Source organism: Sus scrofa, chromosome 6 (genome assembly GCF_054392235.1).
Source record: "Sus scrofa isolate SSC_HxYL_T2T_F1_AM1 chromosome 6, Sscrofa_HxYL_maternal_Yorkshire_Landrace_v2.0, whole genome shotgun sequence".
NCBI lineage: Eukaryota > Metazoa > Chordata > Mammalia > Artiodactyla > Suidae > Sus > Sus scrofa.
Window position 1 is genome coordinate 64,447,687 of NC_139388.1, and position 14,899 is coordinate 64,462,585.

At 40.3% G+C, this 14,899-nt stretch overlaps 1 protein-coding gene across 5 annotated transcripts in view; it reads right to left on the reverse strand.

Moving 5' to 3' along the window:
* NLRP11 (NLR family pyrin domain containing 11) overlaps window positions 1–14,899 on the reverse strand; it is a 93,945-nt gene that overhangs the window by 48,233 nt on the left and 30,813 nt on the right. For 3 of the 5 annotated variants that reach the window (XM_021095065.2, XM_021095068.2, XM_084958884.1), the window contains exons 5-8: window positions 9,775–9,942; window positions 6,940–7,110; window positions 3,454–3,624; window positions 158–328 (exon numbers count right to left, since the gene is read on the reverse strand). In XM_021095065.2, coding sequence (XP_020950724.1) covers window positions 158–328; window positions 3,454–3,624; window positions 6,940–7,110; window positions 9,775–9,942 — 681 coding nt within the window. The remainder of the gene's footprint in view (window positions 1–157; window positions 329–3,453; window positions 3,625–6,939; window positions 7,111–9,774; window positions 9,943–14,899) is intronic. The other 2 variants (XM_084958885.1, XM_084958886.1) reach the window with 1 other exon arrangement.

The window sequence follows — 14,899 nt, forward strand, 5'->3', positions numbered from 1 at the left end:
AGATCCTTAACCCCCTGAGCAAGGCCAGGGATTGAACCTGGAACCCCATGGTTTCTAGTTGGAGTCTTTTCCACTGCGCCACAGTGGAACTCCCCCACTTCCTTTCATATTTATCCCTTCAGCTTTTCCAAACTCCAGACACCCACCAAGCACCTACCCAATGTTCTCCAGCTTGCACTTTGGATGTTTCAAAGCATCACACAGCATCTCCACTCCTTTATCTCCGATGTCATTGCTCCCAAGCTCCAAGCTCCTCAGGTTTGAATTATTAGTGAGAACTAAGGCAATACTTTGGCAAACATCACTGGTGAAAAAGCAGCCAGACAGCCTGTAAAAGATAAATATGAGCCAGAGTCATGGCTGCCTGCCTCCAAAGTTTTATATCATGCGTGGTTAAGTGGTTTTGGACTCATCTCTTGATATCCATGAAGAAGGGACTCATTTAGGGATGAGAGTAGCGTTAACTTTTATAAAGTGCTTACAGTATACCGATCAATATTCAAAGCTTGGTGAGTATTAATTCAGGCAGTGGTCAAAGGGCTGCTATTATCCTGCTTCTACAAACAGGGAAACTGAGACCACAACACTGGAAGCACTTTAGTCTGAAGACTCAGATAACTGGATAAAAGATAGAATTTCTAATCCAAGTTTTTTTGGGGTCCTGAATTTGACTTCCCAAGAGTTATTCTAGGCAACCACTTCTGATGTTCGTTTGTCTACTTTCCAATACGTGACTCAAAAAAGAAATCATTTAAAAGAATGGAATTATTGTTTTTGTAACAAAGAATTCTATCACATGGTTCTCTTCCTGTCACTCGAAGTCCTACAACTGCCCAGATGCTCTGCACAATCGTCTCCCACACCATCTACCACTGAAATGTCACTTCCCACCTCACCACATTGACCTTCTTATTGTACCTTGAGCCAAGGGGGATGTTCCCATGTTAACACCTTCACAGCAGTGGTTCCCTTTACCTGCAAGCACTCCTCTACGGATCTGTATACGTCAGTCTTTGCTCATCAGTAAAAGTTAGGAGTGACTGGCCTTGTTTAAGATAACCAGAGCCCGCCATTAGCACTTCTAATCACATATCCTGACTTACTTTTAAAACTCCATAGCAATTCTTACCGATGCAAAAGTCACAGCCTTTTCCTGTAGACATCCAGATGATAAATGTTTTAGCCTTTATGGGCCACACATTCTCTGTTACAATAATTCAGCTTTGACATGGCAGCTTACAAGCAGTCACAGACAACATGTAAACCAATGGTTGTATTCCAATAAAACTTTATTTACAAAAACAAGTAGAGGTTTAGATCTGGTCGCCGGACTACAGCTCGCTGGGCCCTGGTCTTACAAAATACTTAGTTTAGTTGTGTATTATTTATTTCTTCATACTTCAGAGCTGAGGCAAAATCTATTAGGGCAAGGATTTTTTTTTTTTTGCTGATGTATCTTAAGCACTGAGAAGGGTGCCTGACCATATACATTTAGCAATTTCTTAAATTCTTAGATACTGATGCATACATTAGAAAAACTCAAGTTTATTCATTGCGTAATCATGGAGCTTTAACAGTGTACTGATCACTATGATAAATTTAGAATAAAGATAATATACATCTGTAGTTTCAAACTTAAGGGGAATTAGAAGTGTGATAAAAAAAATGTAGGGTTTTATTTATATATCTTACAAGTGTTCAGGGAAGAGGCCTCCACACAGGGTGGGGTGGGCAATAGAAAAAAATGGAATATTATACATTTTTGAAGGATAAGAGAAGCGTTCTGGAGTCTACAGCAGAGGACAGCAAACGGCAGCCCGTGAGCCAAATCTCAACAACTTTCTGCCCTTACAGAGTCTTAGTGAAATGCAGCCACACCCATTCACCTACACATCCTCCATAGCTTCTAGAGGTTGGATAGTTGTGACCGAAACCACGGAGCTCACAAGTCCCCCAATATTTACTAACTAACACTTCACAGAAAAAGACCCTGGTCTACAGAATTGAATCCGTTAACGTCAAATCAATGGTTACAAAGTAAAGGCCCGGGGGAAAAAAAAGACAAGAGTTCTTTTCCTCAAGACAGTTTTTTGATAAACTGCCACATCAAAGGAAGCAAGGTTCTCAAAGGAAAGGTTTCCCCAGAAGTTCCATGTATTCCTTGACGTGCCAATCCCTATCGCATTAAAGACAGCCACAGATTTAAATCACAACAAAGCAGACGTAAATTTTCAATAGAACGTCATATGCTATACACCTGGTTATTTTCTGATACAAGTCCACTAAGCACGTCAGGAGACCACAGCCATAGTGTTGCTATTTTATGAAGAGGAGATACTGTTATAGTGTATATATTTCTCCTATTTCTGAGCCCCCCCCCAAATAGACATTTGAGATGGAACACTTTCAAATAACTGTTGCAAAGTCAATAACTTCCAAGAATGAAAAGTTCATTTTTTTCAGACCATTGATCTTTCCGCATCTCTGGAAATACATGAGGAAGTTGGTTATTTAGCATCACTGAGAAGAGCCCCTCAGAAGGCTGTCGAAGGTTATTACCTGTTTCCTCTAGGATGTCTTGGTCCGAGGCCATCCCACCATGACAAAGCTCCACAGAGATACATGGTGTTTTTGGCCAATATCATGTATCGTGACTAAGACATGGCCACCTCCCCATTTGGAAAGGGGTCCTGATAACACACCCCTTCTCCACTAAGACCATCCCTCAACAACGATGCCCTGGTAACAGCCTGCACCAGAATATGTTCTCCCCACAAATATGAAACCAGGTCAGGGCTGAAACAATGGGTTCCTTCCCATGCAGCCCTGGTCCATGGGATGTCTCTCTGGGTCTGGCCCAGCCACACTTCTCTTTGGGAAAGTGAGGATCTGAGAGATTTTACGGACCCTTCTTCTTAGCTGAAGTGTTTTGCCAAAAAATTTTACCCTGCTCTATTTCTAAAGCTCTGCAGAAGTAAAGGCTGTGCAGTCCTAACGGTGCCTTCAGTCACAGGTCAGCTCATCAGCCCATAAATGAGAACCCTGTCACTGAGTCCTCTCCCCTCTATGCATGGGTTTTCTCTTCTAATGACCTCGTCCTCCCACTGCAGACTCCTCTGTGGTTCATTTTTGGAGGTTGGGAGGGAGGGGTATTTGTCTTGTAATCAAAAACTAACTAAACAGAATGAAATGAGGGTCATGTATGCCTTTAGAATAATCAGAAGATAAGAATATTTCAGAAACTTGCCTCATTCCCCTATGACTGAGACTGTGACAACTTTAGCCACATGGGAAAATAAAAAGCTGATCAAAGTAAAAAAATATTTTTACCCTGCTCTTGTGCTGCATTGTTGAGAGCGCACGTTTCCTTTGCCCAGTGCACAGCCACCTCCACTACCCAAACTCTTACATGGTAGAAACGTGGTCACCCAAGGAAGCCACCAGGACACTTACTCCAGCTCCTGTAATTTACAGGTTGGAAACATCAAGGGCAGCGTTAAAATGCTTACTCCAAGATTTTCTAGCAAGTTCACACCCAGATCAAGATGCTTTAGAGTTTTGCTGAGCATCAGAACTCTCCCAATGGATATGCAACCAGTTTTAGTGAGACAGCAGAAGAGCAACCTGCGTGGAATCACAGAGAGCACCAAGTCAGTAACAGTTTGACCACCTGAAAAAAGATCTGATGTAACCACCCATCCACAATCTACATGAGTTTCTTTGTCTTCAGCTACCAGAGCCCCAAATCCTTGTTGGGAAGGGGAAATAAAAATTACCTGAAATAGTGAAGAGGGTGAAACTCAGAATGGATCAAATGAAACAGGGTGTGAGAAAAATCAAGTTCCTTCTTCAATTAATCTGATAACCTTGGAGAAATTACTTCTATAACTTGGTCTCCTCCTTACTTTGATATGGCATATCTGGTTATATTTAGTCCCAAAGTGATTTTCAACTTTTAAATTCTACCATTCTGAAGGAGTTCATTGGCTGCTGAAATTATATGAACCTCTGAAAGTCTTGAAAACAGATGAAAGGTAAGGACAGAAAGCATTCCTGATGCCCTTTGGTTCTGGACTTGCAGCCCCATTTTTGAGGTATTTATGGCTTCCATTTTAATTGGTTGGCAACATTCAGGAGCTGAAGCATTTCCAAGTTGGGTTTCTAGATTCTGTTTTTTAAACAAATGGGTACCTTAGAAAGTTGTGTTCGTTTCAGGTGTACAGCAAAGTAGATCAGTTATGCATATACATCTATCAGTTTCTTTCCAGATTCTTTCCCCATGTGGATTATTACACAGTATGGAGTGGATTCCCCATTCTATAGAGTAGTTCCTTGTTACCTATTTTATATGTAATAGTGTGTCTATGTCAATCCAGACCCCTAATTTATCCCTTCTGTGCCTCATTTCCCCTTCAGTAACAATATATTTGATTTTAAATCTGTACTATATACTTTAAAAAGCTGGGAAGAACTGCCCTTGGTCTCCCCCATAGGAAAAGGCTGTGCTGGAGTGGGGTTGGCCAAGTACACCCAGAGGACTAAAACAAAAACAGAATATATACATCAATGGAACAGAAATAAACCCAAGAAATAAACCTACGAATAAACCCAAGCACCTATAGTCAACTCATCTATGACAAAGGAGGTAAAAACATACAGTGGAGGAAAAACAGTCTCTTCAATGAGTGGTGCTGAGAAAACTGGACAGCTACCTGTAAAACAGTGGAAATAGAACACTCTCTGATACCACACACACAAACAAACACAACGTGGATTAAAGACCTGAACGTACAGCCAGATACTCTAAAATTTCTAGAGGAAAACACAGGCAGAATGCTCTTTAACATAAATCACAGCAGCATCTTGTTTGATCCACCACCTCCTAGAATAATGATAATAAAAACAAAAATAAATAAATGAGACCTAACTGAACTCAAAAGCTTTTGCACAGAAAAGTAAACCATTAAACAAACTAAAAGATGGCCCACAGAATTGGAGGAAATCTTTGCAAAGGATGCAACAGACAAAGACCTAATCTCCAAAATATACAAACAGCTCATACACTCAACAACAACAACAAAAGGCAAACAACCCAATTGAAAAATGGGCAGAAGACCTAAATAGATGTTTCTCGAAGATATACCAACTGCCAACAGGCACATAAAAAATGCTCAACATCACTAATTACTGTTAGAGAAATACAACTCAAATCTACAATAAGATACCATCTCACACCAGTCATTATGGCCATCATTAAAAGTCTACAAATAGCAAATGCTGGAGAGTGTGTGGAGAAAAGGGAACCCTCCTTCACTGTTGGTGGCAATGAAAATTGGTACAACCACTATGGAAAACAGTATGAAGGTTCCTCAGAAAACTAAATATATAACTACCATATGACCTGGTCATCTCACTCCTGGGCATATATCTGGACAAAACTATAATTCAAAAGGATATGTGCACCCCTATGTTCATTGCAGCACCATTCACAATAGCTAAGACATGGAAACAACCTAAATGTCCACTGACCGATGAATGGATTAAGATGTGGTCCATATACACAATGGAATACTACTCAGCCCTAAAAAGGACAGCATAATGCCATTTGCAGCAAGATGGATGGAACTAAAGATTCTCATACTAAGTGAAGTAAATCACAAAGAGAAAGACAAAAACCATATGATATTACTTATATGTGGAATCAAAAACATGGCACAAATGATCCTATCTACAAAACAGAAATAGATCACAGATGTGGAGAACAGACTTACTGTTACCAGGGGGCAGGAGGGATCAGTGGGAAGGAAGGGGAGTTTAGGGTTGATAGATGCCAACTATTACATTTAGAATGGATAAGCAGTGGGGCCCTACTGTACAGAATAGGAAACTATGTCCAATCTCTTGGGGTAGAACATGATTGAAGATTGTATGAGAAAAAGAATACATATATATTCTTATATATATACTATTAATAACTTATTTTAATGTTATATATATTATTTTATTCATATATATATATATATAAAAGAATACATACATGCTTGGGTCACTATGCTATGCAGCAGAAACTGACACAACACTGTAAATTAACTATATTTTTTTTAAAAAGGAGAATTGTTTCAGTCCTGGTTGTCATGATTTGAAATCTGAGTTATGAAAAGATTACATTCTCAATGATTTAGGAATTTGGGGGTTGCATATAAGAGATCATGTCCTTAAATACACTGAGCTACTTACTCTGTTTTGTTTCCTGACCATTTCTGCCCTTTTATGTTTTTTGTACCGTCATGCCTTCATCTTGCCACATTCTGACATCTTGCACCATGCCTCAACCGGCTGAGATAATCCACTCTTCTAGCAACTTTTCCAGAATGGAGAGAGATCATATGCAACCACAACAAGTAAGAAGTGTGACCATAGCTCATCATCTGCCACCTTGGAAGAGGCAGAAACTAGACAGAAGCAATCCCTATTGCAAGGCTATCAAGCACCCCAGCTCCTTTCCGTGGCATTCTTCCTCGTGCCCCAGCAAGACATTCCGTATGACACCTGGCACATTGATTATCGTTCAAGTAACTACAGGTGCGCTGTTCTTACCAAGTCAGTTGCTATGGCCCAGATGGGTTTAGAAACTACTTGGCACCCTATTTAACTCTCTCTCCAAATCCCTAAGATCGGAAATGCTATGCCTTCACTCTCCAGACTGTGAGGTGCAGGTTGAGGAAATCTAAATAGATTTTTGCCAGCCCTGTGGTACACGTTATTTATCCTTCCAGAACAAGAACCCAGACCTGTCCGACTCCAAATACCATGCCTTCACCTATTATGCTTTGCTGAACCTCACCCCCCACTCCCCACCACATTGTGTTTGGCCATAGGCCTCACTATTTATAGCAAAATGTAAGCTTCTGCATGGTAGGCTTGTCCATGCTGACTTACACCAGTGACTCAAGAGTACAGTCTGGATGGAGCAAAGCATTGCATAGAATTTTCACCCCTTCATTTTTCAATGGATTGTTGGATAAGGTCAGTTTCTTCAAGTTCTTGCTCTTGATGAGGAGTGAGGCAATTTCTTGACATTCGCTAGCTTTCAAATCACATTTCATCAAGCTGCAAGAGGAATACATACAGAGAAAATGAGGCTGCTCAGTTTTTCAAGCCATCCCTCTTTCAACGTCAAACGCCCCCAAAGAAGTGGGAGGACAGGAACTTTAAATGGGAGTTAACTGGATCTCTGCTTCTCATCTTTCTGCAGACCAGCCCTCAAAGTTCCCATTTGGGTAAATTTGAAGATCCAAGAAACGCCATGACTATGAACTTCAGTATCTTGCATCCATCTCTACAGAACATCCATCACTGTTTCAGAACTCTAAGTCAGGAATCAAACTACACACCTCATCAGGACACCCAGCTATCCATCACATTTGCAGACTGCTGATTTTTTTTTCTACATAGCCTGTAATGTCCTACATGATTTGACCTTGGAATACCTTTCTGACTTTGGCAAACTTTCTACACATTGTTCACTCTAGTTCACCCTCCCTGGTCCTCTCACTCTTGTTCATCCTCCAAACACATTCCTGCTTTAGCTCCTCTGCTCTTGCCATCGTCTTTGCTAAATAAGTTTCCCTTAGGTATCTGCATGGTTGGCTCTCTCACTTTCTTAAGTCTGTCACTCAAAGTTCACTTCTTTCATGAGAACCTTGCTGATCATCGTATATTCAACTAACACATACTGTCTACCATATTTCAGGCATTGTGCTAAGTTCCTAGGATAGAGCAGAGAACCAGAAGAAATGTGACTAAATTCTACTGAGTAGAAATAAATGATTAAATGTGCATTGTGTCCAGTAGGTAATCAGTTCTATTTTTTTAATCAAGGTAAATAAAGAGAAAGGGAAGTAGCTATTCAACTTTTAGGTGGAGTAGCCAGTGAGAAAAGTACCAATAAATAAGGTAGCATTTGAGCAGAAATAAGAGAACTAAGATGGCATGTTCCAGATCTCCAGGAGGAGAGACTCTCTAGAGGAAATAAGTGCAAAGGTGAACAGCCAAGAGTAGGCTTGGTGGTTCAAAGTCCTACAAGACTGTCAATACAGATACAACACAATCAGTGAATAGAGGAGAGGAAGGAGAGGGCTGACCAGTGATACCCACTGTGAAATGATGGATTTTATTTTGAGTGAGATTGAAGATTGGAGATGAGAAGACAGAAAAGTGGCAAATCGGACCTAAATTGAAAATTAAAATTGCGCTTCTACTCTGTTTTCCAAGTGGCAGACAAAAGTAGAGACAGAAAACTGGTAAAAGAACATTGGAGTAGTTCAGATAAGAGATGACAGTGACTTCAGCTACCATGCCTATCAGCAAAGGGATCAAGAAGTAGTCAGATGGATCCATTCTGATTGTAGACCTAACTAGTTTTACTAGCCACTAGAAGAGCTGTATTTGACATGTCTTTAGGATATCAAAGTAGAGATGTTGAGAAGTTTGTTAGGTACAAGTCTGAAATCGAGAGAGATATGTATGTCAACATGCATCTTGGAATCTTCAGCAGAAAGAGGCTAAAGGCATGTAAGTAGATGAGAACTCATAGAATGAACATCCAATGTGTTTAAGACGGCTTTGAAATTTCTTTGTGTGAACCAACTTTTTCAATTGTAGATCAGAGGAGTTGATGAAGATATGGTACATATATACAGTGGAATATTACTCAGCCATGAAAAAGAATGAAATAGTGCCATTTGCAGCAACATGGATGGACCTAGAGAATATCACACTAAATAAAGTAAGTCAGACAAAGACAAATATATATCCTTCACATGTGGAATCTAAAAAATGATACAAATGAACTTATTTACAAAACAGAAACAGACTCACAGTCTTTGAGAACAAGCTTGTGGTTAACAAAGGGTAAAAATAGTGGGGATGGATGGATTGGGAATTTGATATTGGCATATACACACTATTTTATATGAAATGGATGGTCAACAGGGACCTGCTATATGGAACAAGGAAATGTACTCAATATTCTGTGGTAACCAATATGGGAAAATAATCTGGAAAAGGATGGATATATGTATCTGTATAACTGACTCACTTTACTGTACAGCAGAAATTGGCACAACACTGTAAATCACACTTTAAAATGTTTTAAAATAAAAACTCCAAGTGTTTATGATAAAAAAAATTAGCATCAGAATGGTGTTCTGGGAATGTTAACTACATCACAGATTTTAAAGACAATACTCCCAAAAAAAGAGAGGAAAAAAATTAATAGTTTTTTCCAATCACTTACATATTGATATAATTTGATATGTTAATACATATTTTAGTAATATATATTAATTTACATTATTTAATAATATAATAATAATTTGATTTTGCCTGTTTCATTTTACTTTTTTAATGTAATTACTCAAAGAAGTTAATTATCTTTGTGGCTTGCACAGTATTTCCACCAGGTAGGCTCTAAGATTTGATCAGGGTGGTCTATGTCCAAAAATGGGAAAAAAGAGAAAGATGATTGGAGAAATATGGGTCACAGAAATGAGAAGCCGAGTTGTAGAAAAGGTCATCCATGTAGAAATTGAAATCATCCACAATGATGGGAATAATGTTGGTGGGAGAGATATAAGCCATGTGCTTAAGATTTCCAAGGAACGGGTATCAAGGAGAAGTAGCAGGTGGTGTTACACAAGCATACTTTTCTGCACACTGATATTTAGCCATTCCTCTAATATACTACGAGAATTCAGCAGGGCAGTGACTCACCTCAGATGCTGTATTCTGCAGACTGGATTCTCCAAGACCTCACCTAAAAGTGAAAACATTTTTAGGGAATGGGGCACACAATTCAGGCTCAGGAACTTCAGATTCGGGTTATAAACAATAGCCCTGAACACATCTTCAAATCTGGTACCAACTGAGAGGTATGATAACCTGCAGAAGACAAAATAACGGGAGAGTTACACTTGAGGTCCGACACGGAATATGCACTTCTGTACAGCGTAGGAAACTATGTCCAATGTCTTGGGGTAGAACATGAGAGTATGAAAAAAATAATAATAAAGTAAAATACCTAGGAATGAAACTACCTAAAGAGACACGAGACCTGCACTCTGAAAACTATGATGCCGATGAAAGAAATCAAAGATGACACAAACAGATGGAAAGATAGAGTATGCTCTTGAATTGGAAGAATCAATATGTCAGAATGACTATATTATCCAAGGCAATCTACATATTGAATGCAATACCTGTCAAATTACCAATGACATTCTTTGCAGAACTAGAACAAAATATTTTAAAATTTGTGTGGAAACACAAAAGATCCTGAATGCTGAAAATGAAAAAGAATGTATACATGTTTGTGTAACTGAGTCACCATGCTGTACACTAGAAAAAAATAATGTATTGGAGAAATAAAATTTAAAAAGTAAATACATTTAAGAAAAGAAAAAGAAAAACAGAAATGGAGGACCAGGGCTCCCTGGCTTCAGGCTACACTACAAAGCTACAGTCCTCAAAACAGTAAGGTACTGGCACCAAAAACAGAAATAGATTTCAATGAAACAGGATAGAAAGCCCAGAAACAACCCAAACACCTATGGTCAACTATTCTATGACAATGGAGGCAAGACCTTATAGTGGAGAACAGACAGTCTCTTCAGTAAGTGGTACTGGGAAAACTGGACAGCTACATGTAAAAGAATGAAATTAGAACATTCTCTGCATCATTTTTCCTGCCTACTCTACTTCCTATCAGAACAGATCCTAAGTGTGGATCATTTCCTCAAGTAATACTCTCCATTTTAGACTCCCAGTCAGGTCACAGAGTTTCAACTAATTTTAAAATCAGGTTTCCCCATTGGAAATAATCTGGGTTTATCATGTGTTTACCACATTGAACTTCCTGTAAGCACTATGCAAAGTGATGCTAAGAAAATACACACACCCGCATGCAAAATGAAACCATGCTTCTTCAACCATGGAATCAAAGGTCATAATATGCTAATAGTTAGGGGATCCACAGCATCTAACATGCATTAGGGATTCACAGTTTCATTGAAAAAAAGGAATCATTGAGCACTTTCCCCCAAGGAGAAGAATATCCGTCCCCCAAGAGAACAACCCAAAACAGGAAGATCCTGCCAGCTCTACCTCCGAAATAAAGGCAGCATCTTATCATTTCTCATCCTCTCTAGCACTACCTACCATGTGAACCACTATCTCCTCTCCTGGATCCTTCCAGAAACACTTTAATTGTTCCTCCTTTCACCTTTCCTACTAGTGACCGTCCACCTGCCAGAAACCACAGTGTTTGCTCAAAACCTTCAAAAGGCGTTTATCACTCAGAAAATCCAACATCTTGAGCAGGCAACACAGCTTCTTAACAATTTAGCCCCAGCAGCTCTGGGACCTCACTTCTGTTCTCTTTGCACATTCAGCTCAGTGCTTTGCCTTCTCTTACACTACAGGACACTTACACCACAGGGCATTTGAAATGTGCTCTCCCATGGCAGCCAAGTAGCCAACTTCCCTTCTTCCTTCGGGTACCAAATCAATCAACTCTCAGATAGTATTTCCCTGACCACCTTAAGGTTGCTTCTTTAACTTTGTGCCCCCTTGTACTACCTTTTTATTCATAGCATATTCCACTAACACCTAAAATGTTTATTGCACACTTACCATGCCATTTCAGAAAGCCAAGAATTGTTTTACCTATGCCAGTTATTCCTGCTTCCCCTCATATCCCAGTCATTACTGACTTGCAGTTGGGGCTCGTTAAATGTTTTTTGAATTAACAGATGGCCATACCACAGCTAAAATGCTCTACACCATCTCTCTCCTGGTTTACCTCCTCAAAACTGTCACCTTACTAACCCTGCTATCATCACACAGTGAAACCAGGCAGGGAAATTTTGCAAATTTTCATGTGAGAGGTGGAGGACTTTGCTAAGGTTGGTCATAAAGTAGAAAATGAGACGTGGTTAGATGTTTTAAGGACCCAGAAGCAGTGGTTTGGATATATTTTGGAAAGTTGGGGCTATCTCAGGGAAGGGGTGTGGACTGTGAAACCAAGTAGAGCTGAGGACACTTCTCAAGTTTGTCATGATTCCCTTGGAAGTTGAAGGGCAACATCTAAGCAACAGCTTTTGTCATTACCCCTCCAAGGGCCACATGGAGAGAAGGGTTAGGAACCCACAAATGCTCCTCTGGTAGACTCAAGATTACTAGGGACAGAGTATGTTCCCCTGGGTACTGGAGATAACTATCTTTGAAGTAACTTGAAATTAAACAAGGAGAGACATGAAAAAGACTGTAAAAACTGGCCAACCTCAGTTTAGGACTGATGATTCTGTGATAAATTCAAATGCAGAACACACATGGAAGGCCCCTTTAAATTCAGTCCCAACCTACATGGGAAGTTAGTAGGAGCTGAATGTGTCTCACATTTTGCTGTTTCTGAAGCCCTCACCCAGTTCTTCTCTTGACCCCTCTTCCCCAAACAATTTTCTTCCCATCTCTGCTCCTGTTGCAACAAAGCTACTCAAAATTATGCAGTTCTCCTCTCACCGTTGCCTTTTGCAATCAGGATTTTCCATCACTCCCCTTCTAAAACTGTTCTTGGCCACCAAAGACCTCCTCATTATTAACTTGAAAAGTTCTCATCTCTCCCATCCTGACACTGTCAGGTGTTCCTGCTTTAATACTCTCACTTCGCTTGAAGGATACCAGTCTTTACTTTTCCTCTTAGCCTAATGACCACCTCTCAGACTTCTTTGCTGATTCCTGACTTTCTGCCCAACCATGGAATGCTGGAGAAGACGGAATCAGTCATTGAATTCTTCCTTCCCCCAAAGAAATTCTTATCCTCGGTGAAATCATCAGTCTTTGGCTTTAACTATTGCATATTTACATAGTAATTTCACACTAATACACGCACACGACATAATCATTTTCAGCTCAGGGATCCTCACGCTGTTATTTAGATTTCTAACAGACATCTGAGATTTATGTCCAACAGTGTCATACTGACATCCCTCCAAATCTTGACCCAGTCATGTATTTTTCCCATCTCAGTATCAACTCAGTCCTGCCAGATTTTTAAACCAAAGGTCTCGGGAGCCATCAATTGCTCTCTTATATTCTATATCCCAGTGATCCAAGAACCCTCCTCTGCCAGTATTCACCCAGTATCTGGCACCCCACCAACCTCTGCTGCTTACACCCTCATCAGATATGCCATTGATGCTTACCTGAAAACTTCCCCTGATTTCTCCAAGTCTCCCTTACATTCCTGATGTATTTGAACATGGTAGTCAGAATAAACCTCTTAAAATGCAAGTCACATTATCGTTGCTCTAACCCCCAACCACACCTAACGTCGCTCCAGAACCTCGAGTCCTGACACTGGCTAACCATGCTTGTGATCTTGACTTACAAGCCTGGGAGCGCTTTGCCTGGTGCCCTTCCACTCTTCTGCTAGTCCAACCGCATGGGTCTCTGATATTCTCTGAACATATCCAGCCTTTGCTCCAATGATCCCTTCCACCAACCATGCTCTATGACCAGTGGTTTATCTGACTCATTCCTTCTCTCAACAGCTCAAGTCTTTGTTCAAATCTTACCTTACTATGCATCTATTACTGAAGCCCGTCCCCTCCACCACTCAGACACCCCCTTTAGACTCCTTTTCTTGCTATTCTTTCCCCAATAGTTAACCTCAAACATATTAAAAATACATGTTTTTATTACGTTTGCCTTTTTTTCTATCCCATCAGAAAAGTAAGGACACTTGCCCCCACCTCAACTCAACTGACGTATCCCAAGTGCCTAGACTAGCACCTGAAACAACACGGGCATTCTTCTTGGATGAAAAGAAGGCTAAGCCTCAGACTCAGGTGAATGTTAGATTACCAGTGACTGTTTTGGCAAGGGACGTATTTTCCCATTGATTCTAATGCACTTCTATGGAATCAGCTGTTAGACTCCTACCCTGAACCATTTTTGCGTTTATCCTTAGAATAAGTCTTTTGTTTGTTTTACAATTTATCACTGCTTCTAAGAATAGATACTGGCTTCTTGGTCCTCCTTTGCAACTACGTGAAACTACCTCAGGACCAAATGAACAGGTCAATGAGATGCAAACAGAAGTGACCCAAGTGGGGATTCTGGAAGGGCTTCATTAAGGAATCTCCTGAAACTTGAATGAGTGCCTTTCCCCCTCCTCCTCTTCCCTCTGCTTCCTGCCTGGAAGGTGGGCACAATGCCTGGGGCACAAAGTCATCTTCGTCATAGAAGCACTAAAGACAACTGAGGAATAATACGGGGGCGGAGGCTAGACCATGATGAATCTGAATGTACACCTGCCATGAGCTTCTTACCTCCAGACTTTCCATAAGAGTGGAGAATGGGGGAGGGCTTCCGCTTCATGTGGTTGAACATAATCCAGAGTAAGGTGGCTTTTTTTTGCCCAGATAACTTGTGATTCATCAGCATCTGAATTGATTATCTTATTAAAATGTTATAGCCCCCACCCTGAATATACGGAAGTTTCTGAACCAGGAACTGAATACAAACCATGGCTGTGACCTATGCTAAAGCTGTGGCAACACCAGATCCTTTAACCCACTGTACCAGGCAAGGGATTGAACCCATACCTCTGCAGCAACCTGAGCCCCTGAAGTCAGATTCTTAACCCACTGCACTACCGCAGGAACACCTCAATTATCTTTTTAAGGTATAACTGATATAAAGCATGACATTAGTTTTGGGTGTACAACATAATTTGATATTGTATACATTGTGATAGGTCAGCTGTTTTCTGAAGATCCTACATCAATATCAGGGAGCGTCTCCCCACTTCATTCATCTGCCTCATTTCCCATTCCCA